The sequence below is a fragment of the Ranitomeya imitator genome, chromosome 2 (assembly GCF_032444005.1).
Source record: "Ranitomeya imitator isolate aRanImi1 chromosome 2, aRanImi1.pri, whole genome shotgun sequence".
NCBI classification, from domain to species: Eukaryota; Metazoa; Chordata; class Amphibia; order Anura; family Dendrobatidae; genus Ranitomeya; species Ranitomeya imitator.
Window position 1 is genome coordinate 578,724,082 of NC_091283.1, and position 26,457 is coordinate 578,750,538.

General features: G+C 42.9%; 1 protein-coding gene across 1 annotated transcript; it reads right to left on the reverse strand.

The window, feature by feature from the left end:
* Positions 1–240: 240 nt before the first annotated feature.
* Positions 241–13,658, reverse strand: MMP9 (matrix metallopeptidase 9). The gene is made up of 13 exons (XM_069752199.1): positions 13,473–13,658; positions 13,013–13,245; positions 12,226–12,374; positions 10,095–10,223; positions 7,995–8,168; positions 7,242–7,415; positions 6,935–7,108; positions 5,146–5,301; positions 4,330–4,525; positions 3,873–4,006; positions 2,553–2,703; positions 2,354–2,457; positions 241–738 (listed from the first exon to the last, which is right to left on the reverse strand). Exons 1-13 carry the CDS (start codon positions 13,605–13,607, stop codon positions 629–631), a joined length of 2,019 nt encoding a protein of 672 aa, XP_069608300.1. The 5' UTR covers positions 13,608–13,658; the 3' UTR covers positions 241–628.
* Between the last annotated feature and the right edge of the window lie 12,799 nt (positions 13,659–26,457).

The window sequence follows — 26,457 nt, forward strand, 5'->3', positions numbered from 1 at the left end:
ACAATGGCCTCCATTGTGATGAGAGCATGAACAGTGTGATATACTCCTCTGCTCATTTTTTCATGGGGGGGGGAAGAGGGGTAAAAAAAAAGTCAGATGACTACCAGGAATTTCCAAACACGATAACCCTTTTATGATTTCCGTTTCACGTGTCTTTTCTTTTGCAGATTAGGATCTTTCCCTGCTGCCTCCCCAAAATACAGTACGGCTTCCATATGCTAAAAAATAAGGACACGCAGGTCAAGAAAGAACAGTATTTATTAGAAAAGAAAATATATTATAGAAATCTCTGAAAGGTCACCTTGTCTCGTTTCACTACTGCCACAACTCATCATCTGTCACACAGTTCTCGGAAAGCCTGCGCCAGGCAGGCATAGACACACACACACACATACACACACGTCCCTAGAGGGGAATTAAACATGGAGACCATGTTTACAGTGCCTGAACATTTACAGTTCATTTGTAAGAGCACATCTGCCGTGAAGAAGAGGTGGGTTTTCAGGTTCACATATATAAAAACAAAGATTTCCCGTTGGAAGCTACTTCTTCTGATCAAACAGATGTTTAACCTTTTCCTATCTGCCCTCCAACTCTTCATAAACCATTCTGCACCTTCACCGGAGCTTCAGTTTTCTGGACAGCGTAGAAGGTCGTATTTCACGTAGCCAACTTTTTCCACTTGCTTACGCCACGTCATACGCCAGAAGAAGAAGTCTTGGCAGAAGTAGTATTTACCTGTAAAAACAAATTAGAGTTTATATGAGTAACCTAACAAAATAGTGTGACAAGAGTAAAATATGCTATACCATCAATAGGTCTCATATAGATGGACTGGCCTATTGCACCTGAATATTGCTGTCTATATATTCTAGGTGTAACATTGGGATCCCCCTTGTAGGAATGTTTGCGTGGCAAGTTCAGTTTAGAAGAACCGCAGGACAACTAAGTCCCTTATTCAGAATTTAAGCAGTTAAAAGGGTTGTCTTGTCTTAGGCTACAATGTGCAGTCACTATATGTGACTGCAGACTTGAGAATGCTCACATCATGTGCACTGTATGCTGAGGGGACTCCCCGGTGACGGCACCAGAAATGGCAGAAACATGATTTGCATACATTTGGTCAGCTGCCAACTAGAGGAGAATGGTCTCAATCAATACAAGTGTATTGAGCGAGGCCGGACATGCCTAGTTGGAATTTATCCGAAAGTATGCAAATCGCATACTTGCTATCACATGACCGCCCGCTCCCGATTGCAGACTTGCATCCTGTGAGGCCGTACAACCCATTTGATTATATATTCATTATTTATTTCCTCATATTGCAACAACATTTTCTGCAGAGTTCTGCAAAAATTGTCAACATTCAAACCAGTCCCTTTCCCCAATGGGGCTAACAATCTACTTTCCCTATTTTAGGGTCAATTACATAGAGTGCCAAATGACCTCTAGATTAGTCTCTAGGTGAGGGCTGGAACCACAGTTCAATTCATCAAAGTTGAATAAAGGTACCGCCACACTAAGCGACGCTGCAGCGATACCGACAGCTCTCCAGCGACCAACGATCCCGAGGTCCCCGGTAACCAGGGTAAACATCGGGTTACTAAGCGCAGGGCCGCGCTTAGTAACCCAATGTTTACCCTGGTTACCATCCTAAAAGTAAAAAAACAAACGCTACATACTTACCTACCGCTGTCTGTCCTCGGCGCTCTGCTTCTCTGCTCTGGCTGTGAGCGCCGGGCAGCCGGAAAGCAGAGCGGTGACGTCACCGCTCTGCTTTCCGGCCGCTGTGCTCACAGCCAGACCAGAGAAGCAGAGCGCCGAGGACAGACAGCGGTAGGTAAGTATGTAGCGGTTGTTTTTTTTACTTTAACGATGGTAACCAAGGTAAACATCGGGTTACTAAGCGCGGCCCTGCGCTTAGTAACCCGATGTTTACCCTGGTTACCAGCGAAGACATCGCTGAATCGGTGTCACACACGCCGATTCAGCGATGTCTACGGGGAGTCCAGCGACGAAATAAAGTTCTGGACTTTCTTCCCCGACCAGCGACAGCACAGCAGGGGCCTGATCGCTGCTGTGTGTCACACTGGACGATATCGCTAGCGAGGACGCTGCAATGTCACGGATCGCTAGCGATATCGTCTAGTGTGACGGTACCTTTAATCAATTCTTTTGCATGGACAGGAAGGGAACGGGGTCCTCTAAGGACAAGACAACTGACAGAGCTATGGTTGTATCACTTTTTGCAACCCAGAACATTACCAAAACCCTAGCGCCAAGCAAAATGCACATTGTAGTTTACAAATATATTCTGGAATAAGAGACACTTAAATACTATGTACAACATTACCTTGGTACACAAAGACATCATGAGAATCTGTAGGAACTCCAGCAAAATCTTCATCTGTGTTTCGAGGATATCCCTTATCCACAGTTTGTGACTTCACATCAAGTCTATTGCAAACAAAATTACCGTTTATATTTCCGTATTAAGTCCAGATGTTTTTAAAAACTGCTCATTTATATTAACACTTTCCTTGAAAACTTACCTCCAGTATTTTTCACCATTGAATAACAGGACTTTTCCATTATCTCTTGTAATAGCACCTAATATTTTATCCACATCCTTGTTGAATCCTAATTTTTCAAGGCTTCGTGGTCCCAGAACAGTGTTTCCAGTATACTGCCAGAATTTTCGACCTGAAAAGATGTGATTGTTTTTATGTGGCATGTTATCATTCATAATGCTCGACCACGTATCTTTACCAGCTGACACAAGAATCTCTTTTTTAAGGCATTGATACCATTACTTCAAGCTCTAATGTTACATAGCAGGGTACCAATATTTAATGGGTCTATCTGGTCTTAGGCAAAAGTCTGCAGTCACTTCATATAACTACAGACTTGTTAACCCTTACATAACAAGCACTGCAAGGATTCTTTGGTGCCAGGGGCCGAGAGCGAGCGGTCAGGTGACCACACGGATGTGATTTGCATTCTTCCAGCCATATTCCAAGCAGATGTGTCCCGGCTTGCTCAATACACTTGCATTGAACAAGGCAGTACACATTTAGTCAGCATATGACCGCATGTATGCAAATTGCGTACTTGTGATCACCGCTTCTAGCACCAGCAACGGAGAATCCTCACCTGACTTGTTTTGGTTTCCCCATAATATACCAAATCTTGAATTCTTATAAATTTGTATGTCCTTGGTTCCCTGTTATTCCTTCAAGAAAGGTATGACAAAATTTGACAACTGGGTATTTTACTTTGGAGAGGTGTCAATAGATACTCTGATTTTGTCTAATCAAACTTTTTAGGGACACACCCCTTTTGACAAGAGAAATGCCAACCCCCAGTTGTCAAATTTCTTTTTACATTTCTAGAAGGAGTTCTAAGACAAGTTACTTGTGAAATATTTTTTTTCTATTGGGAATATAAGTATTTTATTAATCAGATGGGTAACAGGACCTGTTTAAATGACACATATTTGATGGGGCTGGAACTTTAAGTTGTGCCTCTGGCAATGCAGATTCATGTGCACCATCATAAGAAATGATGATGTGTGATGACTTGGAATAAAGTTTTGACCTGGCCAGCTATGGTATTCTGATATGTTGTACCTTGTATTAGTTTGAATATTCTAGCTAGGAGTGAAGGTCATATACATCATTCCAACACATTTAGGGTCTCAATATTCTTTTCTCTATATCATGTCCAAAAATAACTCCTACTTCAATTGGAGGGCATTAAAATGTTAAAAATTGAAACTCATAGCATCTACAATAAGTATGTAGTATGGTATGACTTAATATTTCAAACTTAAACCTTCAATTTATTTATTTTAGTGATCACTTATCCATCACCTGAGAAAAAGAAGATCTTCTTGCTTTGGGGGTCCTGGAATACTGTGTCAATATTGGAGGGCAGAGCTGGCCAAGTTTCTGATATCGGGATAGAAGATGTAGGAGGACCACTGGCAGGTAATTTCCAGTACACTCTAAAACAAAAGATGAATGATCTTGTCAACAAAGCAAGAAATAGATGACTATGAACTTGTCTGAGAATTTGTAGATTCCTTCTAAATTGCAACCTTTAGGCCGGGGTCACACTTCCGTGTGTAATGCGAGAAACTCACACGAGTCTCTCGCATCAATACCCGGAACTGCTGCCGGCACTCGGGACCGGAGCGTTCAGCTGCATAGAAATACATGCAGCCACACAAGCTGGTCCCAGGTGCCGGCGGCAGTGCCAGGTTTTGAAGCGCGAGTTTCTCGCATTACACACGCAAGTGTGACCCCGGCCTTATTGTGATCCTCTTACCCATCCTTAAAGAAATGAAGGACTCCTTGTATTTCGGCAATGGCGTCAAAAACTTTTACTTTACATGGGTTTTGTGCAGGATCAACAGGGATGTCTGGATCCACAGTGGTGGTGGTGACAGGAGTTGAAGGAGTAGTTTTAGGTTTTGGGCTTTTGGTGGGTTTCGGTGGAGTGGGCTCTGGACCAGATCCAGCTCCTAAAAAATGTAGACAAGAATTAATCAAGCAGTGCTGACTGTTGTACTATCTGCAATATGCCTGGTAATTAATCACTATGACTTGTTCTGCTGGGTTGTAATATATCATTGAAGTATAGATGGTGACAGTAAAGAACACATTGGTTCTTTCTTCTTTTGTGCATTATTTTTTTAATTACTGCATTTCTTTAAAGGACCATTAACAAATGCAACAACCGATATTTCATAGGAATCTCCAAGAAAAATATTCCCATATTCTGTTTGCTTAATATTCCATTCATTACTAACATTATGCAGTAGAGATAGGTGTGCTTTATATAGCACTGGTCTGTTTGTACATATGTAATCAAGAGTTTCCAAGTAATAACTCTAATCCCTCCATCTCTCACCAATGCTACAAAGTGCCAGTCATTGCTGTTCACGTTACAATCAATCCACATTTACAGGTTGCTCAGCAACAGCACAGTTGCCAGCGAAGATGATTTACGTATGAGGAGAGCAGCAGATCTGGCTGTTTTTAATTATCATAAGTAGCACGTCAATTGGCTGTGAATTGAACAATGGCAAATACCAAATAAGAATGGTAAAAAATATTAATTTTATTACATAGCTGTCCATACCATAGAGATACTGTATCCCATTAATGTCATCAGAATGGAGCTCAAAGTCTTTCACATATTTGTACATAGGGTACATCAGTGCATCTTGGACGCTGCTGTGCTCGAGTCCTAATGCATGACCAAACTCGTGAGCTGCCACCAAAAACAGACTGTAGCCTGTGGAGAAACAATAAATGCGTGATGGAAATTTGCATGGCTGAACACAGTCAAGTCATCGGAAATCATGTGAGATTTTAGGATCCATCAAATCCTTTACACTGGAGCTAAATTTGTCATTTGTGTGCTAATCTACAAAGCAGATGTATACCGGAAGGAAACAAAAGTTTACTTAGGATTTGGAGGTCAACATTAAAATGGGTTGTCCACCTCTAAGGACAAGGTTTTTAGCTTAAATGCATGCATTTGGAGCTAAAAAACAGTTTGCAGTGTGGTTCCATTCAACATTTAGCACCGTTTGGCTTCTACAAGCTCTTTGTTTCTCTGCGCATTCAACTTTGATGTGAACTTTGGTCTTAAATCAGCTGAGAAGAGCTAAAAAAAGATAAACCTAAAAACTCTCCCATTGGACCGTAGGAATGAGCTCACTGATGGATTCTAATTACATTTATTCCACAGACAGCAATAATCACTGCAAAAAATAGAACACAAACGGTGCAAAATATTTAATGAAACTCAATAACAATTTTTTTTACCAAAAATACATGCACTTAAGCAAGAAAAAAATGGAGGGGTTGTCCAGCCAACAAAAATATTCCAACCTCATTCCAACACATATCTTATCAATGCTGCTGTCTTCTACTTCAGGGGTGTCAAACTGCATTCCTCAAGGGCTGCAAACAGGTCATGTTTTCAGGATTTCCTTGTACTGCACAGGTGATAATTTAATCACCTACACACATAATGATTACAGCACCTTGTGCAAAGCTAAGGAAATCTTGAAAACATGCATGGTTTGCGGCCCTCGAGGAATGCAGTTTGACACCCCTGTTCTACTTGGTCCCATGTTGACACATCGATTTGCCAGCTCAGCCAATCACTACATGTGCCAATCTCTTCCCAAGTCCCAAATCTTGGTTTACTTTTCCCTTCATTTCTACTTTTTTGAAAGCTCTTTAGTTTCAAGTTTAGAGGAGTGTAGCATAGGGTCCTATGGGCCATGAAGAAGAGAGGGTCAACTGATCTAACCTTCCCCTCCATATGTGTTTCAGAGCAACCTTAGAAGGTGTTTGTGGCAGTTACACTGTTGGATCGAAGGAACTTCAAAACTTCTTGTCATATATGAAACATTGTTTCTTCAACATCATGGAGACATTTCATCAAAGATATTTGTCAGAATTCTGTGGCAAATTCCTTTTAAAAGTCACAAAATCTTTTCCTTGTGGAACTCTGAGTTGTGAAAAAATTTCTGACTTTTGCTGTCTTCAAACCAGTTTGCCTTAGCTCTGCCAAAAGTGCCGCAGTTGGGGCATGACTGGGGAGTGGTGGGTGCATGACACAACTTGTCTAATACATGATGAGATGTGGTGGCGTTCTCTATGCCAGAAATCTTACTCATGTCTCTGACTGGAGTAAGATTTCTATTGTGGAGTACAGTGGCTCTTCATATGTTCCTGAAGGGATCATATGACTCCACCTAACGCCCTCAACTGGCAAGAAAATAGCCAATCTTGATGCACTGGAGCCCTTGTCTTCTATCATAGTAGGCAATTTATTGGCTGGGAAGCCTAAACTGCAATCACCACAAAAGAGCCTGCAAAAATGTCAGATGGTATAATGGTATGTACTGTACCTTGGTCTGGGCAAAATCCCCATTTCCTGTCCTGGTCATAACTGGAGGTTGTTGCACACCATAACTTCTTGTCATCTCTCCCCACACTTGTACACTGCCGATATGTCTTGCCCAGGAATGTAAAGGGGAACACACAAGGGTCACCTTGAGCATTTCCAGCAATTACCGAAGTGTCTGCATGAAAATTGTTCTAGTTAGTGATGTTCTCCACTGAAGGCACACATGTTCCACAACACAATCATTTTAGAAATTTACTAAGCCTCCTGTGAAGCCTTATACACTACAAAACACACACAGAAGAACTTACCTCTGTTAGGACAGAATCCATATTTTTTATCTGTATCATAGTTGGCTGTGGTACTGCACCAGCGGTATCCATCTGAACGTCCTTCCTTTGTACAGGAAGAATAAGACTGGCCATCAAAAGTAAAAGGGAATACACAGGGCTCATCACCACCATTCCCACCATAAGTGTACAGCACTGCAGAGAAAACAAAAAGAAGAAATACATTATAATTTTTTTGGTTCCACTCTCCAATGTTCAATGGTTCTTTTCTCTCCTGATGATCTAGGTAAGTGCGTTTTTGGGAGAATGCCTGGGACATCTCTCTTGATCACTATAATAAGTAGACACTAGGATAAGCCATTCATATTTAAGTCTTGGAAAACCCCTTTAACACTCACATACGACAAGTACCCAATAGCATTGGATGAAACATCATGACAGTTATAGCTAATTTTAGACCTTGAAGATTAAATAGGGAAGAGGACCTTAAGTATAGTGTTTGATAAAATATATATCAGGTTATGTGCTATGTATAACCAAATCATAAAAGGCTATTAAACTTGAAACCAACTTGATAACTTATTTAACAGCATCTAGCAGCATTGTATGTGATAGTTCCCACTTACTTGGAGAATGTGCAATTTCTAATGTTTTATTTACTTTGGTTATACAACTGAGTGCGAGTTTTGCAGACTACGTCATTGAAAGCAGTTATTTATAAGACACTCTGTCATATTGTATCTTTGCCTGCAGAAATTTAGTTAGTATACTCACATTCGCTAGGGCAGAAACCAAACTTCTGGTCTTCGTCAAAGTTGGGGGTTGTGCTACACCAAATGTGCCCATCAGATCGCCCAGCACTTGTGCAAGAGGTGTATGTCTGACCCTCAAATACGAATGGGAAATGACACAGAGCTCCATTTGCGTTACCAAATCGCGTCTTCACCACTGGAAGTGCATAAATGAGACAATTGAAACATGAGGAAAACTGTATATGACTTGCGAACTTAGTTTATTTAAACATAGACCCCAATATATCATTTGAGGTGTGGGGGAGTGGATTTAAGTTGTGTTAAGTGTTATTTATGGCTGGATTTGTTTGGCAAATTCTTCAAAATGGCTCATGAATGATCTTTATTTTTGTCTTTGACCTGGTTTATACCTTTTCAGCACAAAACTTTATATGGCTCTAAAAATGCACCAAAATATTTGGAATACGTAAAATCACTCCAGAGGAAAAGAAGAGTACATTTACACCAAATTTTGTGGTTTTGAAAAAAAAACACAATTGAATCAGCCAAAAACATCTGGAAAACTCAACCTCTGCCTACTATGTCAAGCCTAAGAATATCAAAAGGAGTAGAGATATAAAATAAACTTTAAAAAAAATGCTCAAGTTAAAAGAAGAATTAGGAGCAAATGAAAGAAAAGTAGACAAAAATTAGGCACAAATGCAGTAATGAATCAAGACCATAGACTTTGGAGATGAGCCGATTTAAAAAAATATATATCATTGTCCATAAAGATAAATTCTCTGAGGATGTTTTCACACTGTGCTGTTGCCAATGCTAAGTGGTCCCATCAGGCTTGCAAACCTCAATCCCCCCGGAAAACGGGCATATGTGCCGATGGGGCCATTGACAATAATGGTGCCAACAGAATCAATGTGAGCTCTGTCATGCATAATTTTCGGGCATATACACCTACTGTAGGCGGACACTCAGATGTAGTAGACTCTGTCTAAGGCCGGAGTCACATTACTGATTAACACGGCCGAGTGCTATGCGATAAAACATAGCACTCTGCCCAGTGTTATTCTATGGGGCAGCTCAGATCTGCGAATATTTTCTCATGCCGATTTAACATTAATGAACACTTACAGCATGCTGCGATTTGCAGCGAGACTCAGTGCACTTGCACACATAGAAGTCTATGGCTGCGAGTGAAAAATCGCATGGCACTCGGATATCACCCAAGTGCAGTACGATTCCTGCCGCAGAGGAGATGGAGAAATTACTTTTACCGTCTCCTCCGCAGCTGTGCTCTGATCCTGTCATGCGAGAGGATCGACGCACAGACCACTGACACTCGACCCACACTTAGAGCAGATCAGGAGTCGAGGGTCATTAGCATTTTGCATCCGATGCTATACACTAGTTTGACTCCGGCCATAGTGTCCTCCTCTGGTAGACATATGCACCCGAAAAGATGCGCCACAGAGCACATGTTGATTCTGTCGGCATTATTATAGTCAATGGCCCCGTCAGCACATACACCCGAATCTCGTTTTGCGTGGGTGCGGACGCAAGCCCCGGTGAAGCCAATAAACGTGGGCAAGAAAGCAATGTGAATGATGTCTAAACAGTGAGGGGAATCCTGCAGTTTGCTAGGGCCAACTCGCTGAAAAGCAGAGGAGATTGAACATGATCAATAAAGAGAAGTTTACTGAAAGGGAAGGAAACCTAACAGGTAAAGAAGCTCCAACATGGTCTACAAAGAGAAGTGTTCATTTGCATTGTGTTTTGTGATCGCACTCAGGCTTTGTCATTTATTTTTCAGTGGAAAGTTTCAAAAAGTAAATAGCTAATATCCATTATATAAGGAAAGTAATTATTCGTGCTAACGAACTGTGCTAATTGAAATCTGCCTTAAAGCAGAATAGCTGTTTCCAGCATCCTTCTTCTGTTTGTAGTTAAGCATCTAAGAAAACGGCAAACATGGTTATCACATCACGACATATTTTAGGCATCATTGGATTTCATTAATTTTAATATAATAATTCATAGCTAGAATATATATAAAAGGTTAATTTTCATGATTTTTTTTGTCCTAAAATAACTGTGATGACATAATCCTATCGGTCATTGTACTTACCCACTCCAGTTCCAAGAGTCCAGTTCTCATCATCATCAAAGTGAGCGTCACCTTGCACACCTTCCCCAGGTGGGTATGCATGAGCTAAAAGACCATCCTTCCCATCAAAAGGATATGGATCTCCATGATCTTTAAAACAGATAATCATTGATTATTTATGGTGTCAAAATTTAGGATAATCAATTTTTAATAAAAGCTGCTCTACCAGCTTAGAATTCTTAATTGTTTTTCTTCTTGTTCCAAGGTTGTATCTCAATCATTTAGGAGAGTTACACTCCCAGTTACAAGTTTAAAGGTTTTCTGGCAAATTTTGAGCTGGACTAAATGGCACAGTTTAAGATAGAAAATATTATATTATTTGTAGCATCTCTTAGAAGAAACTTAACAAAGAGAACACCCAAGAAAAATGATTTCCCAAAGAGGGTTGAAATTGATGCATTGAATAACGGCCACAATATTTTCTGCATAAAGTCCTCCATATTCATGAGCTCTGTATAACCTCAACCCCACCACTGATTGGCAGCTTTCTGCCTATGCACAGTGTACTCAGAAAGCTGCCAATCAGTGGTGTGGGCAGGGTTCTACATAGCTTAGAATTCAGAGAGCTGGTAGATCTGGTAGTTGTATACTGCCCCTATTGGACAAACAATCAGTAGATTTGGTTTCCAGTACCATCTCTATGCTGACGACACCCAATTATACACCTCTTCTCCTGTTGTCACGCCGACCTTTTTAGAAAACACCAGTGATTGTCTTACCGCTGTCTCTAACATCATGTCCTCCCTCTATCTGAAACTAAACCTGTCAAAAACTGAACTCCTCGTGTTCTCTCCCTCTACTAACCTACCTTTGCCTGACATTGCCATCTCCGTGTGCGGTTCCACCATTACTCCAAAGCAACATGCCCGCTGCCTTGGGGTCATCCTTGATTCTGACCTTTCATTCACCCCCCATATCCGATCACTGGCTCGCTCTTCTTACCTGCATCTCAAAAACATTTCTAGAATTCGCCCTTTTCTTACTTTCGACTCTGCAAAAACTCTTACTGTTTCACTTATTCATTCTCGTCTGGACTGTTGTAACTCTCTACTAATCGGCCTCCCTCTTACCAAACTTTCCCCACTCCAATCTGTCCTGAATGCTGCTGCTAGGATCATATTCCTCACCAACCGTTACACCGATGCCTCTACCCTGTGCCAGTCATTACACTGGCTACCCATCCACTCCAGAATCCAGTACAAAACTACTACCCTCATCCACAAAGCACTCCATGGCTCAGCACCACCCTACATCTCCTCTCTGGTCTCGGTCTACCACCCTACCCGTGCCCTCCGCTCCGCTAATGACCTCAGGTTAGCATCCTCAATAATCAGAACCTCCCACTCCCGTCTCCAAGACTTTACACGTGCTGCGCCGATTCTTTGGAATGCACTACCTAGGTTAATACGATTAATCCCCAATCCCCACAGTTTTAAGCGTACCCTAAAAACTCATTTGTTCAGACTGGCCTACCGCCTCAATGTATTAACCTAACGATCCCTGTGTGGCCTATTGCCTATTTAAAAAAAATAAATAAAAACAATCAGGTTCCTCGCATCATGTTCTCATTCACTTTATGCAGTTAATAGCCCTCTGTGTCTGTACTGCTACATACTTAGGCTGATAACTGGTTCATGCAGCTTTACATGAACACCCGAGCCTTACACTATGGCCGGTCCGAATAACTAAAGCAATTGTTACCATCCACCTCTCGTGTCTCCCCTTTTCCTCATAGTTTGTAAGCTTGCGAGCAGGGCCCTTATTCCTCCTGGTATCTGTTTTGAACTGTATTTCTGTTATGCTGTAATGTCTATTGTCTGTACAAGTCCCCTCTATAATTTGTAAAGCGCTGCGGAATATGTTGGCGCTATATAAATAAAAATTATTATTATTATTATAGATCTGCAGCAGTTAAAACAATGATTTTATCAAAACTGAGTCAGGCAGCCCAGTCATACATCCATGGAATCAGGGTCTTTTCTCCTACATTATGCTGCTCTCAGATGGTGTAATAAAACCTGGTGAGAGTTCCCCTTTAACATGTTTTTGATTAATAGAATATGGCATGCTGTATCGGGCAGAATGGACTTACTGTCAGAGCCAAACAAGATGTTAATGTCAGGTTCCCCATTGTAGATTCTGGTAAATGTGAGTGGCGTTACATCGCTCCAAACTTTAAAGGCTCGAACAAAGGCATCATCAGTCACTTCAGGGTCAAGGTCGGGAGAGTAGTTCAGTATCCTACAAATAAAACATGACATTATAAGTGCTCATGTCATGTTATATACACATTTTATATGCACATTTTTCAATAGAATATCCTTGGTATAGTAATACATTGAAGAAAAATACAAAAAGATCCATCGACGATATAAACCAAGGATATATGGAAAATTATATAAAAGGTTATATTTCTAATAATGTATGGCAGATCATAGGATAGAATTTTACTACTGCAGTTAATCTGATAAGGTATGTTTGGCGATAGACTTGTGAAATGCTGAAAGTGGCGACCAGCAGAATTGTAAATTCAGCTCTGGAATATAATAAAGGCTATAAGTCAGGATAACTAAGGTGGTCATATAGTTATTTCACTACTCTGTATCTCTCATAAAGGGCGCAGTCAAATGGCCACATATATCGGACCGAGATCAGATCACAGTGCATGGACTGGCTGGCAGCTTTCCGGTCTGAGCATGATAACTTCATATATTTCTATGCGGCTGTCATGCTAGGGTCGGGAGAGCAGCCGGACAGTCCGTGAATTGTGGTCCGAATTATACAGCCGACTGACTATGCCCTTACAATGCCCTCCGGTATCACAATCACCCAGGCTCTCATAGATATGTCGCTAAGAACAAATGAGGGGGATTACTTACTTGTATGTGATATCATTATGATCCCACTTTAAATCTCCTTCAAATGTCTGAAATTTGCCCACATCTGGCACGCCACATCGGGGGCTATTTATGGCCTTAATCGTTTCTGCATTAAGCTCCCCAGTTTCTTTAAGTCCCAATTTCTTCTGCATTCTGGTGAGTGACCTCTTCAGGGATACTTGGCTTTCTCTTCCATGTTCCAGGGGCAAGTAGCCAAAACGTACTAGGTATTTCTGTGAAGAAAATGGCATTGATGCATGGCTATAAAAGCAGGATATTAATACTCTGCGGGTTTGATAACTATAGGTACAGATATATCGTGTATCAGAAATTATTAATATAGTGGAGTCATTAATTTCACAAATGGAAATGTATTATTGATGACGTTAATCAGAATAAACAGCAAGTATATGCAATAATGGCAATAGAAAGTGCATAAATTGCAGTAAGAGTATTTTACCTCCGCTGCCTCCAGGTCACTTAAGTTGCTCCGTATGTCTGCTGGGAATACTACAGATATGGGTTTATGCTGGGTTGTTGGAGCAGAATGACTCCAAGCACACATGGTGCCAAGTAGGACTAGTAGTGCCAGCATTCTCGGGGTGACAACCAGAACCAGCTCCTTTTCTTTCCTTGTCTCCTGTCTGCATGCTCCTGTTTATCTCAACTATATATATATACACCTTAACGGCTGAATCACGAAAACCTCAGACCACAAGATTGTAACACATGGTATGTAAGGGGAGGGGGAGCTGTGTGTCACACTTGTACACCAGCAGGAATGGAGGGGAGGGGGTGTAAGTGTGTCACACAGCTTAAAAATAAAAACTACAGACATTTCATCACTATTGCGTCAACAGCGTAGAGTCACATCCTTCCCAAATACGCAACAAAAACAATCTACACCTACAAAAATTCTGCTACACAGGTAAATTAGGATATGGCTTGGTGCATACGATGTCTTTTTCAGAAGGATTCCACCTGAAAAAGCGCTGCGACACCGCCACAAAAATGAACACACTGCAAAGTAAAGCATAGCTGACCTCATATTCAGTGTTTTACTTCTTCTTTAACCAGTTCAGGGTTCGGAAACCCTAAAGAAGTAACATATTAATTCTTTGAGCGGCTTCATTTGGAAGCCACCCAATCTGCATAATTGAAAATATAGGGTAAGGACGCCAGCAACGCAGCCACCACAAGAAGCAATAGCAAAACCGCCAGTGAAGTCGCTTCAGGGTAAAGACCGACAACTTTTCCTGTCGTATCTGTGCCTAGGAAAAACTCAGCGGAGCCGCTGTCAGAATTAAGACATTGGGTACACATACTCTTAAATGAGCTTAAAATCTACCTTTAATTATTTTTGTATGGTACTTTCATACACAGACTTAACAAAAAAAACCTTCACTTTTAATAGCTTTTTATTCTGTTTTTCTTCTGCATATTTTTAGGGGATATTTGATTTTTGATGTTTATGGCTTTTTTTTCATCGTCAAGGTGCTATTTTTTTATACTTTGAAAAAAAGAAGGATTTTCTCCCATAAACTTCCACTAAATTTTTTACCTCATTTTCTATCGAGGTCATAAAAGAAAAAAAAAAACAGATATCACTGGTGCTATATAAATAAATTATAATAATAAAGGGTATATGAACATGTTGAGTATTTGAAGCAGAGAATTTGCAGCAGGAAAAACGCTGCATAAGGCTACTTTCACACTGGCGTTTTTTGCCAGACGTCGCAATGCGTCGTTTATGGCAAAAAACGCATCCTGCAAAGTTGTCTGCAGGATGCGTTTTTGCCCCATAGATTAACATTAGCGACGCACTGCGATGCTTTGCCACACATCGCAACGGTTGCGCCGTGTTTTGGCGGACTGCGGGGAGCAAAAAACGTTACATGTAACGTTTTTTGCTCCTGACGGCTTTTTCCGACCGCGCATGCGCGGCCGGAACTCCGCCCCCACCTCCCCGCACCTCACAATGGGGCAGCGGATGCGCCGGAGAAATGCATCTGCTGCACCCGTTGTGCAGTGCGTCAAACGCTAGCGTCGGAATCTCTGCCCGACGCATTGCGACGGGGAGATTCCGACGCTAGTGTGAAAGTAGCCTAAAATACACACATTTTGTACCCATTTTTGTGTGTGTTTTTGCTTTTGCTTTTTTACTGTGAAAAACGCTACACAAAAATCTGAAAAAATTGACATGCTACAGATTTGGAAAAACATTTTGATGGTTCAAATCTGCAAGGAAAAAGTAAGCAGCTTGTGCATGAGACTTCAGAAATCTAATTTACCTTGCCGGTACAGTAAAATGCTCCATTTTTTTCTGCTGAAAAAACGCGCTGAAAAAATGAGGCAAAAATGCAGCACTACCATTCTTCTGTGCACCTGCCAGTCTTCTCACTTCCTTTATGACAGAGGACATTATAAGACCACTGAATCTAGTCAGAAACCAATAAATGGCAGCAGCCTTGACGTTTTTCATATTAAACCACATAAGAAAATTCTGACACAATTTGTGAGAATATTTTTTGCTCTGGTTTTTTTTTGTGTGGCAATAATGCTGTAGCCTGATGTTAGCTGAAACTCAATATGAATATGAGGTCTCCTTCACATGTCCGTGTTTCCAGTACGTGGGGTATCTGTTCTTTTCATGGATACCACACGTACCCATCATAACCTATACTGCCATGTAAATGTCCGAGTTTTTACACGGTTCACGTGTCCGTGCAAAACACATGGAGACATGTCAGTTTTTTTCCAGCAGTATGGATGACAAGGGCCAATACAAGTCTATGGGTCTGTAAAAAACACGTACAGCACGCGGATGGTTGATTTTTTGCGGACCGTGTGTCCATGTGCAAAACACGGAGACATGTCAGTGTTCGTGGGAGCGCACGTATTACACGGACCCATTAAAGTCTATGGGTCCGTGTAAAACACGTACCGCACACGGACGCTGTCTGTGTGCAGTCCGTGTGCCGTGCAGGAGACAGCGCTACAGTAAGCGCTGTCCCCCCAGCATGGTGCTGAAGCCGCCATTCTTATCTTCTCTCCAGCAGCGTTCGCTGGTGAGAAGATATGAAAAATCCATTTTTTTTTTTTTTCATGTTTAAAGTAAAGATCCCTGTACCCACGCCCCGCCCACCCTCTGTGCGCCCCCCGCTGTTAATAAAATACTCACCCGGCTCCCTCGCAGCGTCCTGTCCTCGCTGCACCTTCTCCTGTATGAGCGGTCACGTGGTGCCGCCGATTACAGTCATGAATATGCGGCTCCACCTCCCATAGGGGTGGAGCCGCATATTCATCACCGTACATTCATGTTGTGAGGTTTGTGCTTTGTGCTCCCTGTGCCTTGAGTTCTAGAAGCTTGATCTGTTGCCTGACCTTGGACTTTGTTGTGACCATCCGCCTGCTTAACCCCTTCAGCTCTGATCCGTTATCCTCCCTGTATTCTGACCTCAGAACATTACCTGACTACTCTTTTGTCTCTCCCTTCTGTTTATGACGCACCCTCCTGGCTTCTGACCTTGGACTCTCTGACCACTCTGACTCACGGCTTGGCGGTGAGAAATGACTAGCGTCACAGGTTTGGAGTAGTTTTGAGATTTGGAAAGTGCCACTCAAGTTTCTGTTCCCCAAAGTGTACTAAGATCCTAAGGGCAAGTTTCCTCACAGTGTTTTCCAGAAGAATTACCTTTTCAATAATATTTTTCTTTGCATTTCTAATTGACTTTTTCTGGGGGTAAAACACTCCAATCATATGTTACTTTAGGCACTACATACAATGTGTTTTGGTTTGTGGTGTCCTGGTGACTTTTCATGGTCAGTGGTGTTTGTTGTTTTTTTGGGGGGGTTGCTTTGGATAAGGCTTTTTTTGGATTTTACTTTTTCCCCAAAATACGGTACTTCTGTATAGCAGTGTTCCTCAACTCCAGTCCTCAAGGCCCACAAAAAGGTCATGTTTTTATTATTACCAAAGTATTGCACATGTGATAATTCTATCCCTTGCAAGGAAATATTAGAATTAAATATATAGAACCATATCTCTACTATTTACAGGGACAACTCCTTTAACTCTTGTAGCCATTGTATCCCTCAAGAGTGCAGTATGGCTTCCTGATACTAACCTCCTCCCGTGTCGCCCAACCTTTGTCTTCTTGTCCTCCTGACCGAGATAGAAAGTGTTCCATCACCCACAGCATCAGTAATGCTAATGTTAAATTCCTCTAGCGCCCTCTCTTCAAAAACTAAGCAGAATCTCTTAACCCCTATTCTACATTACCCCTTTAAAGAGCTGTCATGGATGTGGATTCTAGATGACCTAATGTACTAAGGTCAAGTCCATTCAAAACATTGCTCTTTTGCTCAGGTCACACCTTACTTATTGTGAGATTAGAAAGAATGTTACAAGACTTAAATCAGCAACATACAACCACATAGACCCTTACTCAGCACCGCACAAATGTGCCCACCCTTACTCAGCGATATGTAGCCACACGCCTTGTCTCAGCAGTACCCAACCACACTTCTGGACGCTGCAGCACAAACAATAGGAAATGTAAAAATCAGCCTGTCTGCTGGAGAAGGAAGAGCACATCCCTCTGTTCTCATGTAGCTGTCAGCATATCTGTCTTGAATGGTTTCATCCTGTGCCTGTCAATGTTTGTCTACAATTGTGCCAATCTGTATATATATATGTCAACCCATATTAAGATATACAACGTGGGGTATAATAGTATGTCTATGTTCTTATTTGAAAATGATTTTTGTCTTAATAGTATTTGTTTTAACTTATCTAGGAGTTGGCTAGAGGACAACTCTTACCATACAATGCCAGGTATGGGAGGATAGCACAAACGAGTGATGGACTAATATTACAGAAAGACTGACTACATAGCTGCTATAGATCTTGCGAAGAAGGGGCCCCCAAAAGAGGTTGCCGCATACTAGTTTTCCCTTATTACAAAAAGGGAAGGTGTAAACAACCCATATACCTTTGTTTCTGCAATAGATGGGCCGGGGAACCCAAAAAGGCACAAGTGCCCTGTTATGAAGATAGTATGGTGACATGACCCTGCCGCAACATGCCCCATTTTCATGTATATATGTTCTGTTGCCCTTTAATATGGTTTTGTTTTGCAGGATCTGCAAGATGGACTTGGATGCCCTCCAGTACCAATGTATCAGAATCTTGTTATGACTTGACTAATGCAATAGGAGGCTTCTGACAGACAATAAAAAGGTGAATTGTTCAATAAAGGAAATAGGGAGCATGGTGCCTGATTGGGTGATGATAGCTGTATGGGGTAAAGCCAATAGAAAGGGGCTATAGAGAGGTGTTGAGCAGCATAGCATGCCAGACTGGAATATTGGTGGTCAAACAAAAGACATTGGTTATTAGGGCTAATAACCTACATGTTTGGTGAAGAGTAAAGGCCCCGTCACACATGGCGAGATCGCTAGCGAGATCGCTGCTGAGTCACAAGTTTTGTGACGCAACAGCGATCTCAGTAGCGATCTCGCTATGTGTGACACGTACCAGCGATCAGGCCCCTGCTGTGAGATCGCTGGTCGTGTCGGAATGGCCTGGGCCCTTTTTTGATCGTTGAGGTCCCGCTGACATCGCTGAATCGGCGTGTGTGACGCCGATTCAGTGATGTCTTCGCTGGTAACCAGGGTAAACATCGGGTAACTAAGCACAGGGCCGCGCTTAGTAACCCGATGTTTACCCTGGTTACCATCCTAAAAGTAAAAAAACAAACGCTACATACTTACCTATCGCTGTCTGTCCTCGGCGCTCTGCTTCTCTGGTCTGGCTGTGAGCGCCGGTCAGCCGGAAAGCAGAGCGGTGACGTCACCTCTCTGCTTTCCGGCTGCCTGCCGCTCACAGCCAGACCAGAGAAGCAGAGCGCCGAGGACAGAGCGATAGGTAAGTATGTAGCGTTTGTTTTTTTTTTACTTTAACGATGGTAACCAGGGTAAACATCGGGTTACTAAGCGCGGCCCTGCGCTTAGTTACCCGATGTTTACCCTGGTTACCGGGGACCTCGGGATCGTTGGTCGCTGGAGAGCTGTCTGTGTGACAGCTCTCCAGCGACCAAACAGCGACGCTGCAGCGATCCGGATCGTTGTCGGTATCGCTGCAGCGTCGCTATGTGTGACGGGGCCTTAACTGTAAGGTTGCAGAGTTTGAGTGTGATGACTAATTGGCCTGTGAGGAGCTGCAGGAGAAGATTTACAGTGAAAGACAGGTTGGCAGTCAGTCTTGCCAAGTGAAGCTTGGTAAATGAGTCACATAATGGATTTGAAGCTGGTAACTAACAGATTTCCATGTGGTGAGCCTGTGAGTTTCTGTGTGGGCTTCCACCTACAAGCTAATGGCTGAGACGTAGAGATCGGTCATTGATTAGCTCTGTGAGTCTGCAAGGACTATGGGAATGGTCACCTGGTGGAGCATCAGGGTAGGTGATGGTGGTGAGCTTAAACCAGGAGAGTTTGTAGTCTAGTCCCGCAGCAGGTAGAGAAAATCGCTTTCTGCCTACTAGTTGTTTTGTATGCCTGAAATGTGGCCTGGGAGCATAGTCCTTATATGTCTTGTTCTATTTAATATTATAGCGCCATTTATTCCACGGCTTTACATGTGAAAAGGGGTATACATGATAAAAAACATGAATAATCTTAAACAAAACAAGTCACCAACTGGTACAGGAGGAAAGAGGGCCCTGCCCTCGAGGGCTCACAGTCTACAAGGGATGAGTGAGAATACGGTAGTTGAGGGGAGAACTGGTCGTGCAGCGGTATGGTGGAATGAGGGTTACTGCAAGTTGTAAGCTTGTCAGATAAGGTAGATTTTCAGGTTTGTTTTGAAGGTTTCCACGGTAGGCTAGAGTGTGATATGTTGGGGTAGAGAGCTTCAGAGTAGGGAGATGCATGGGAACAATCTTCTATGTGATTGTGCGAGGAGATAAGAGGGGAGTAGAGAAAAAGATCTTGTTAAGATCAGAGGTTTCATGCAGGTAACTACCAGAATAATAGGTCACAGATGTATGGAGCAGACAGGTTGTGGATGCCTTTGTATTCCATGGTTAGGGTTTTGAACTAGAGTCTCTGGGCAATGGGGAGCCAGTGAAGGGATTGACAGAGAGGAAAGGTAGGGGAATAGCGGGTGGACAGGTGGATTATTAAGGCAGCAGAGTTTAGTATAGTTTGAAGGGGTGCAAAAGTGTTAGAAGGGAGGTGAGGTCACAGAGCAGGAGGTTGCAGTAGTCGAGGCGGGAGATGATGAGGGCATGCACAAGTGTTTTGCAGATTCTAGATTAAGGAATTTATGGATCCAAGAAACATTTTTGAACTGGAGTCAGCAGGAAATTAAAAGGTCTTGGATAAGTGGTTTTGTAACACCCCAGGAAGCCGATTGTTACAGTGGTGTTGCCTTCCTCTCAGGGAGGGTGATGCCATGCCTGGAAACAAGGATGATCCCTTTAACAGGTGGCACATATACATGCAACATGTTCTGATCCCAGGCCAGAAGGGGGAGCTCTGACCAGCTCAGGGTGGCATCCCTGGATATTCCAAAAAGTTAATTTCAGTGCAGGAGTAGTTGAGTGTCAAGTTGATGGTAGGACCCCCCACTACTGTGTTTTAGGCAGCCCCCAAATCTAAGAAGCATCATTGTCAAGAGCTCCCTGTCCTCTCCAACAGCTGCAGGTACCTTTCCCTGCAACCAGAAAAAATGTAAAACCTGTCCATTTATAATGACCACTGACAAGATAAAGATCCCCAATTCACATCAGGACTACAAGATCCCAGGTACTTTCAGCTGCGTCACTTCTAATGTGGTGTACTTAAGTATTTGTACTAAATGTCCAAATGGGGGTCTGTATGTGGGGGAGACAGGGCAGAAGCTGAGAACAAGGATGAACTCTCATCACCATACAATAGGAGAAAAAAGAATGGATCTGTGGCAATACATTTCTGTCTCCCGGATCATAACATTATGGACATAAAGTTACTTGTTTTAAAAGGTAGCTTCAAATCTCAGAGAGACAGAAGAGTCTGGGAATATAAACTGATGACGACCTTTGACACTCTAACTGCAGGAATGAATGGGTCGCACGGATTTATGTCTTTTTACATCAACTAAGGAACTTGCCCCTCAGACCATGTGGGGTCATCACAACAGCGACCCTAATCAGAGGACAATAAAACAATCCTTATCTAAGAACTGGCCCAATATTTATGGACATAACTGTTTATCACCCATGGTAATTCTGCTTCATGTCACCTGTCTTACCATGGTTTTTCCCGCTTTTTTTTTTTTTCTATGCTATGTTGTGCATAAATATGTGATACTTCAGAATTTGTTTTAGTCTTTGCCTGATGAAGAGACCTGTGTAGTCTCGAAAGCTTGCAATTTGTTACCATCTTTTCAGTTAGCCATTAAAAGGTATCAACCACTGAGGACTCTCAATTCTAAATATTTTTCTACATATAGAATAGGTAGATATATAGATGTCAGTGACAAATACAATTAGTAGTGTGTGTGTGCAAATTACTGGACATGTATTTAATTAAAAAATACTGCGAGTCTTGTGCGTTTTTGTCTCACACCCATAGACTTGCATTGGCGAAACTCAGACCTGTATAGGCAAAAAAATCGCAGCATGCTGTGATTTCACTCGCACGTAGAATATGCCCGAGAAAAAAAAGCGGTGATGTGAGCTTTACCATAGAATAAGAATGGTCCGAGTGCTATGCGATGTTTTTTCGTTCGTATTATTAGTGTGAATTCGGCCTTAAGTGTAGTCCCTCATGGGACCTTAAAGCCACATGCACACTTTGAGTATTTGGTCAGTATTCTACCTCAGTATTTGCAATCCATAACTAGTAATGCAACTGTCATGGGAAATGTATAATAGAAACATGTCACCACTTGTGTATTTATCACCACTCCTGGTTTTGGCTTGCAAATACTGAGGTAAAAACTGACCAAATACTTGACGTGTGAACATGGCCTTACACTGCTTGTACCTTTTAAAGTGATAGTACAGTAGTGCTGTACTTTCAGGAGTATAAAGAAAATTTAACATGATTGATTTTATTCAGTCTGTCATTGTCTTCTTTCTTACGGCCCTTGTTACAGAATAGGAAGGGTGTACATACTTTTGGGGGAACACATGCAGTTTCAATGGGTCCTTTAAAAGGAGGAGACCCATCGAATTTGCTATTGGGCAGAAGCTGTGCAGGACTGCTTTTCCATTATCACTTTAGGCTACTTTCACACATCCGTCTTTTGGTGCCATGCCGATTCCGACGTCGCGCCGCAGAGCCGGATCCGGCGTAATTTGTGAAAACCGGAAGGAACGGATCCGGTTTTCTGCTGAATCCGATGCCTGGTTCTGGCGGTAAACTGGATCCATTCCTTCCAGTTTACATCCCGTTTGTCCGTTTTTCCATCCGGTTTTTGACGGATCCGGTTTTTAAAAACGCCCCCCGACAGGCTAAAAATGTGATTGGCCCCCTGAAAACATATAAACAGTGTTCCTACAGCCCATCAGTGACAGGTTGCAGAGGAGTAGATACAGACCAAGATGGACAGCATTGTGAAGATTCTGCAGAGCAACGTGGATTTCATTGTGGAGGCGAATAGATTGAAAACAATTGTTCTTGAGAAGGAGCGAGAGAGACAGCGCATCATGCGTCTGTGCCGACGCCGTTTGTGGATCCACCCCATCACGGCACAGAGAATGATGCGGGGAGTCTTTTCTACTTTATACATGAAGCTACGAGGAGAGCCAGAGAAGTTTTTCAGCTATGTGCGGATGAAAGCGGAGAACTTTGATGTATTGGTGGATCGAATTGAACATCTAATAAGAAGGAGTGATACATATTGCAGATTCTCTATTACACCGGCTGAGTGTCTGATGGTCACTCTTCAGTAAGCATACTTTTTTATGTACTCTTGTAGCTCACTTTCATCAATTGATATTTTGAATTTGTAGTAATTTCTGCCTTGCTTTTGATCACAGATTCCTAACTACTGGAGAATCCCTGTCTTCACTACATTTCCAGTTCAGACTGGGAATGTCAACTGTTGTGAATTCTGTGGCAAAGCTCCCTCCTGTGGTCACAAGTGGTACTTCGGCTGATTCTCTCTGTGAGCTTCTGTTGGTGGAGGGAAGTGGTACTGCGGCTTCTGAGTTTCCTCCCTCAGGTGATCTGGTGAGGTCGTTAGGTGCTTCTCTACTTAACTCCACCTAATGCTTTGATCCTGGCTTCCTGTCAATGTTCCAGTGTTGGACTTGCTTTTCCCTGGATCATTCCTGTGGCCTGCTGCTCTGCATAGCTAAGTTCTTCTTTGCTATTTGTTTGCTATTTTTTCTGTCCAGCTTGTCTAATTGTTTTGCTGGAAGCTCTGGGACGCAAAGGGTGTACCTCCGTGCCGTTAGTTCGGTACGGAGGGTCTTTTTGCCCCCTTTGCGTGGTTTTCTTTAGGGTTTTGTGTAGACCGCAAAGTTACCTTTTCTGTCCTCGCTCTGTTAAAGTCGGGCCTCACTTTGCTGAATCTATTTCATCTCTACGTTTGTCTTTTCATCTTAACTCACAGTCATTATATGTGGGGGGCTGCCTTTTCCTTTGGGGTATTTCTCTGAGGCAAGGTAGGCTTATTTTCTATCTTCAGGCTAGTTAGTTTCTCAGGCTGTGCCGAGTTGCATAGGCAGAGTTAGGCGCAATCCACGGCTGCCTCTAGTGTTGTTTGGAGAGGTTTAGGGATTGCGGTCTGCAGAGTTCCCACGTCTCAGAGCTCGTTCTATGATTTTGGGTTATTGTCAGATCACTGTATGTGCTCTGACAGCTATGCCCATTGTGGTACTGAATTGCCTTTCATAACAGTCAACCATCTCTGGAATTGAAAAGCACACTTGCCGTGCACTGTGGGACTCTTTGCACAATGATTTTATTCCACATCCCACAATGCAGACTTGGTTGGAAGTAGCAGACAAATTCCAGGAAGTGTGTCAGTTACCCAATTGCTTGGGCACGGTGGATGGGAAACAAATCCGTATCGTGAAACCGGCTGGTTCTGTATCTGAATATTTTAACTATAAAAAGTACTTTTCCATCGTGCTGATGGCCATCGCCGATGCGGATTACAAATTTGTAGCGGAAGACATTGGGGCGTATGGCTGCTCAAATGATTCACAAGTTTTCAAACTGTCTGTAATGGGGCGGCATTTGTATAGAAAAACCTTCCAATTCCCCCCGCTTCCCAAGACCACTGCCTCAAACCTCTGAGCCACCAATGCCTTTTGTTTGTGTTGGGGATGAAGCCTTTCAGCTTTCAGAACATCTTTTCAAACCCTACTCCGTGGATTAAACCAAACTAAAAGAATTTTTAACTACTGACTCACACGTGCACGGAGAATGGTGGAGTGTGCATTTGGGATCTTAACCGCCAAATGGAGAGTTCTACTGACATCTATTTACTTGAAGACAGACACTGTGGATGAGAAAGTGAAAGCGTGTGTTGTCCTGCACAATTATGTGATATCCAAGGAACAGATTTCCATTGAGGACCACTCTGAAGAAACCACCTTGGCTGATTATAACAACATAACGTATATAAGTTCTGCGACTGTTTCCCGAATTCGGGATCAATTCGCAGAATATTTTATTTCACCCGAAGGAAGAATAGACTGGCAGGATGAGAGAGTTTGAACAATGTGTCTTGAACCTAGTAACAAGTTTTTTACCTTTTACCCAAGTTGTGTACCTGTTTGGGTTGTACCCAAAGTATTTTACCTCTAACCAATAAACCTTGCTTTACCCAAGTGTTATCTATACCTTATAAAGAAAATACAAATTGGCTGTAAACAACACAATTTTATTAAACATTTTTTTAACACAACAAAAACACCAAAAAAAACTAAAGGTTGGAATAAGTCAGGGTTGAGATAATGCTGGAGGGGCTGTCAGATAGGGACACTTTGACAGTGGGAGTGTGGAGAGAGTAATGTGTTGGTGGTGGGGAAGGATCAATAGGTAGTGGTGAAGAGGTGGAGAAGGCAATTGAGCGGGTGGACAGGAAAGTGGGATTGGGGTTAGGAATTTGGTAGGATGGAGGGGTGTAGGTGATGTTTAGGGAGGATTGGGAGGCAGAAGCAGTGATGGGTGGAGAAGAGGGTTGGGAAGGAGGTGAAAGAGGCTGGTGGTAGTGGGCAGGGAGAGGAGGCGCGGATGAAGTAGATGGGAAGTGGTATGGGTCGGGATCATCATATTGGTCAGAATGGTGGGAAGGGGCACGGGCGGGACGCTGGTAGTCTGGCTGGTGGGACGGGGCACGGGAACGCTGGTAGTGTTGTGGCTGGTGGGACGGGGCATGGGCACGATGTGGGTGATGGTGAGGTTGGTGGGATGGGGCACGGGCAGGTTGGTGATACGGGTCAGGAGGATGGTAGTGGCTGTAGTGATGGACAGTGGAGGAAGGGGGCAGGTGCAGGATGGGTGGCAAGAGTCTCGGCTTTTGAGGCAATGAGCGCTAGAGTAGACTGGCAGGATTCCATTACTTGCATCTGCTGAGCAGCAGATAGCGTCTCCATTTGCTCGAGTACCGACTGGAAAAAAGTGTTGTTCGGTGACTGTCTTGCCTCTGAACGCATCATTAACAGAGGTATATGCAACTCGAGTATATTTTTATTTATTAAATTGAAACCTGCAGCCATTTGCTCGGACAAAACTTTGAGACAGTTCTGGAAGGTTGCGTTCAGGTGTAAGAACTCGGGCGCATAGCTCTGTACCTGACCCCTCTGCTGATGGCGCCCTGAAGCTACAGGTGTATTAGAGGTGGCAGCAGCAGAGGGGTGGGGTACGGGAAACGCTATATCCTCCCCAGCAGATACATGCAATGGAACCGGCCAGGATGCTCCAGCGCTCGCAGATGGGATAGAGGGATCCGATGTGTGGGAAGGCTTGGAAGGTGCAGAGTGGGAAGGTGCAGAGGGGCTAGGACTGTCGAAGTGTTCCTTGGTGGCGGCCTCCTGAGGGATCACCCCAGAAGGGTTCAACTCTGCTGCAGGCTCCCGACTGCTCCCGACGGTGCTGTGGAACAAAAGAGAAAAACAAACAATTAATATACTGATATTGCATGGCCGTGGCTGAAAGAGCAAAAGAGGTTTAGACATGTTAAACATTGGTTATTACATGTGGTGGGTAATATTTACCTTTGGGTCACCATCGTTATCCTGAGGAATGACAGGGCTTGGGCATACTTGTATCTGCTCCTGCGTCCTCCAGAACCACTCGGGGCCCGCATCTCTTTGTTGAACTCCTTCTTAAAGCGATCCCTGATCGACCGCCACTGTTTCACAATCCTCTCACCTGTTAAAAAAGGAGAAACACAAATTTGTTAGAAACAATACTTAGAATGCATCAACAAAACTGAACTG

Excerpts from the sequence above, each read along its gene's own strand:
- MMP9 (XM_069752199.1), bottom strand. The coding sequence starts at position 13,607 with ATGCTGGCACTACTAGTCCTACTTGGCACCATGTGTGCTTGGAGTCAT. Across the intron at positions 7,416-7,994 it reads TGGTTTCTGCCCTAGCGAAT|TGCTGTACACTTATGGTGGG; the intron begins GTGAGTATACTA and ends TTTTCTCTGCAG. Across the intron at positions 2,458-2,552 it reads AATGGTGAAAAATACTGGAG|ACTTGATGTGAAGTCACAAA; the intron begins GTAAGTTTTCAA and ends TGTTTGCAATAG.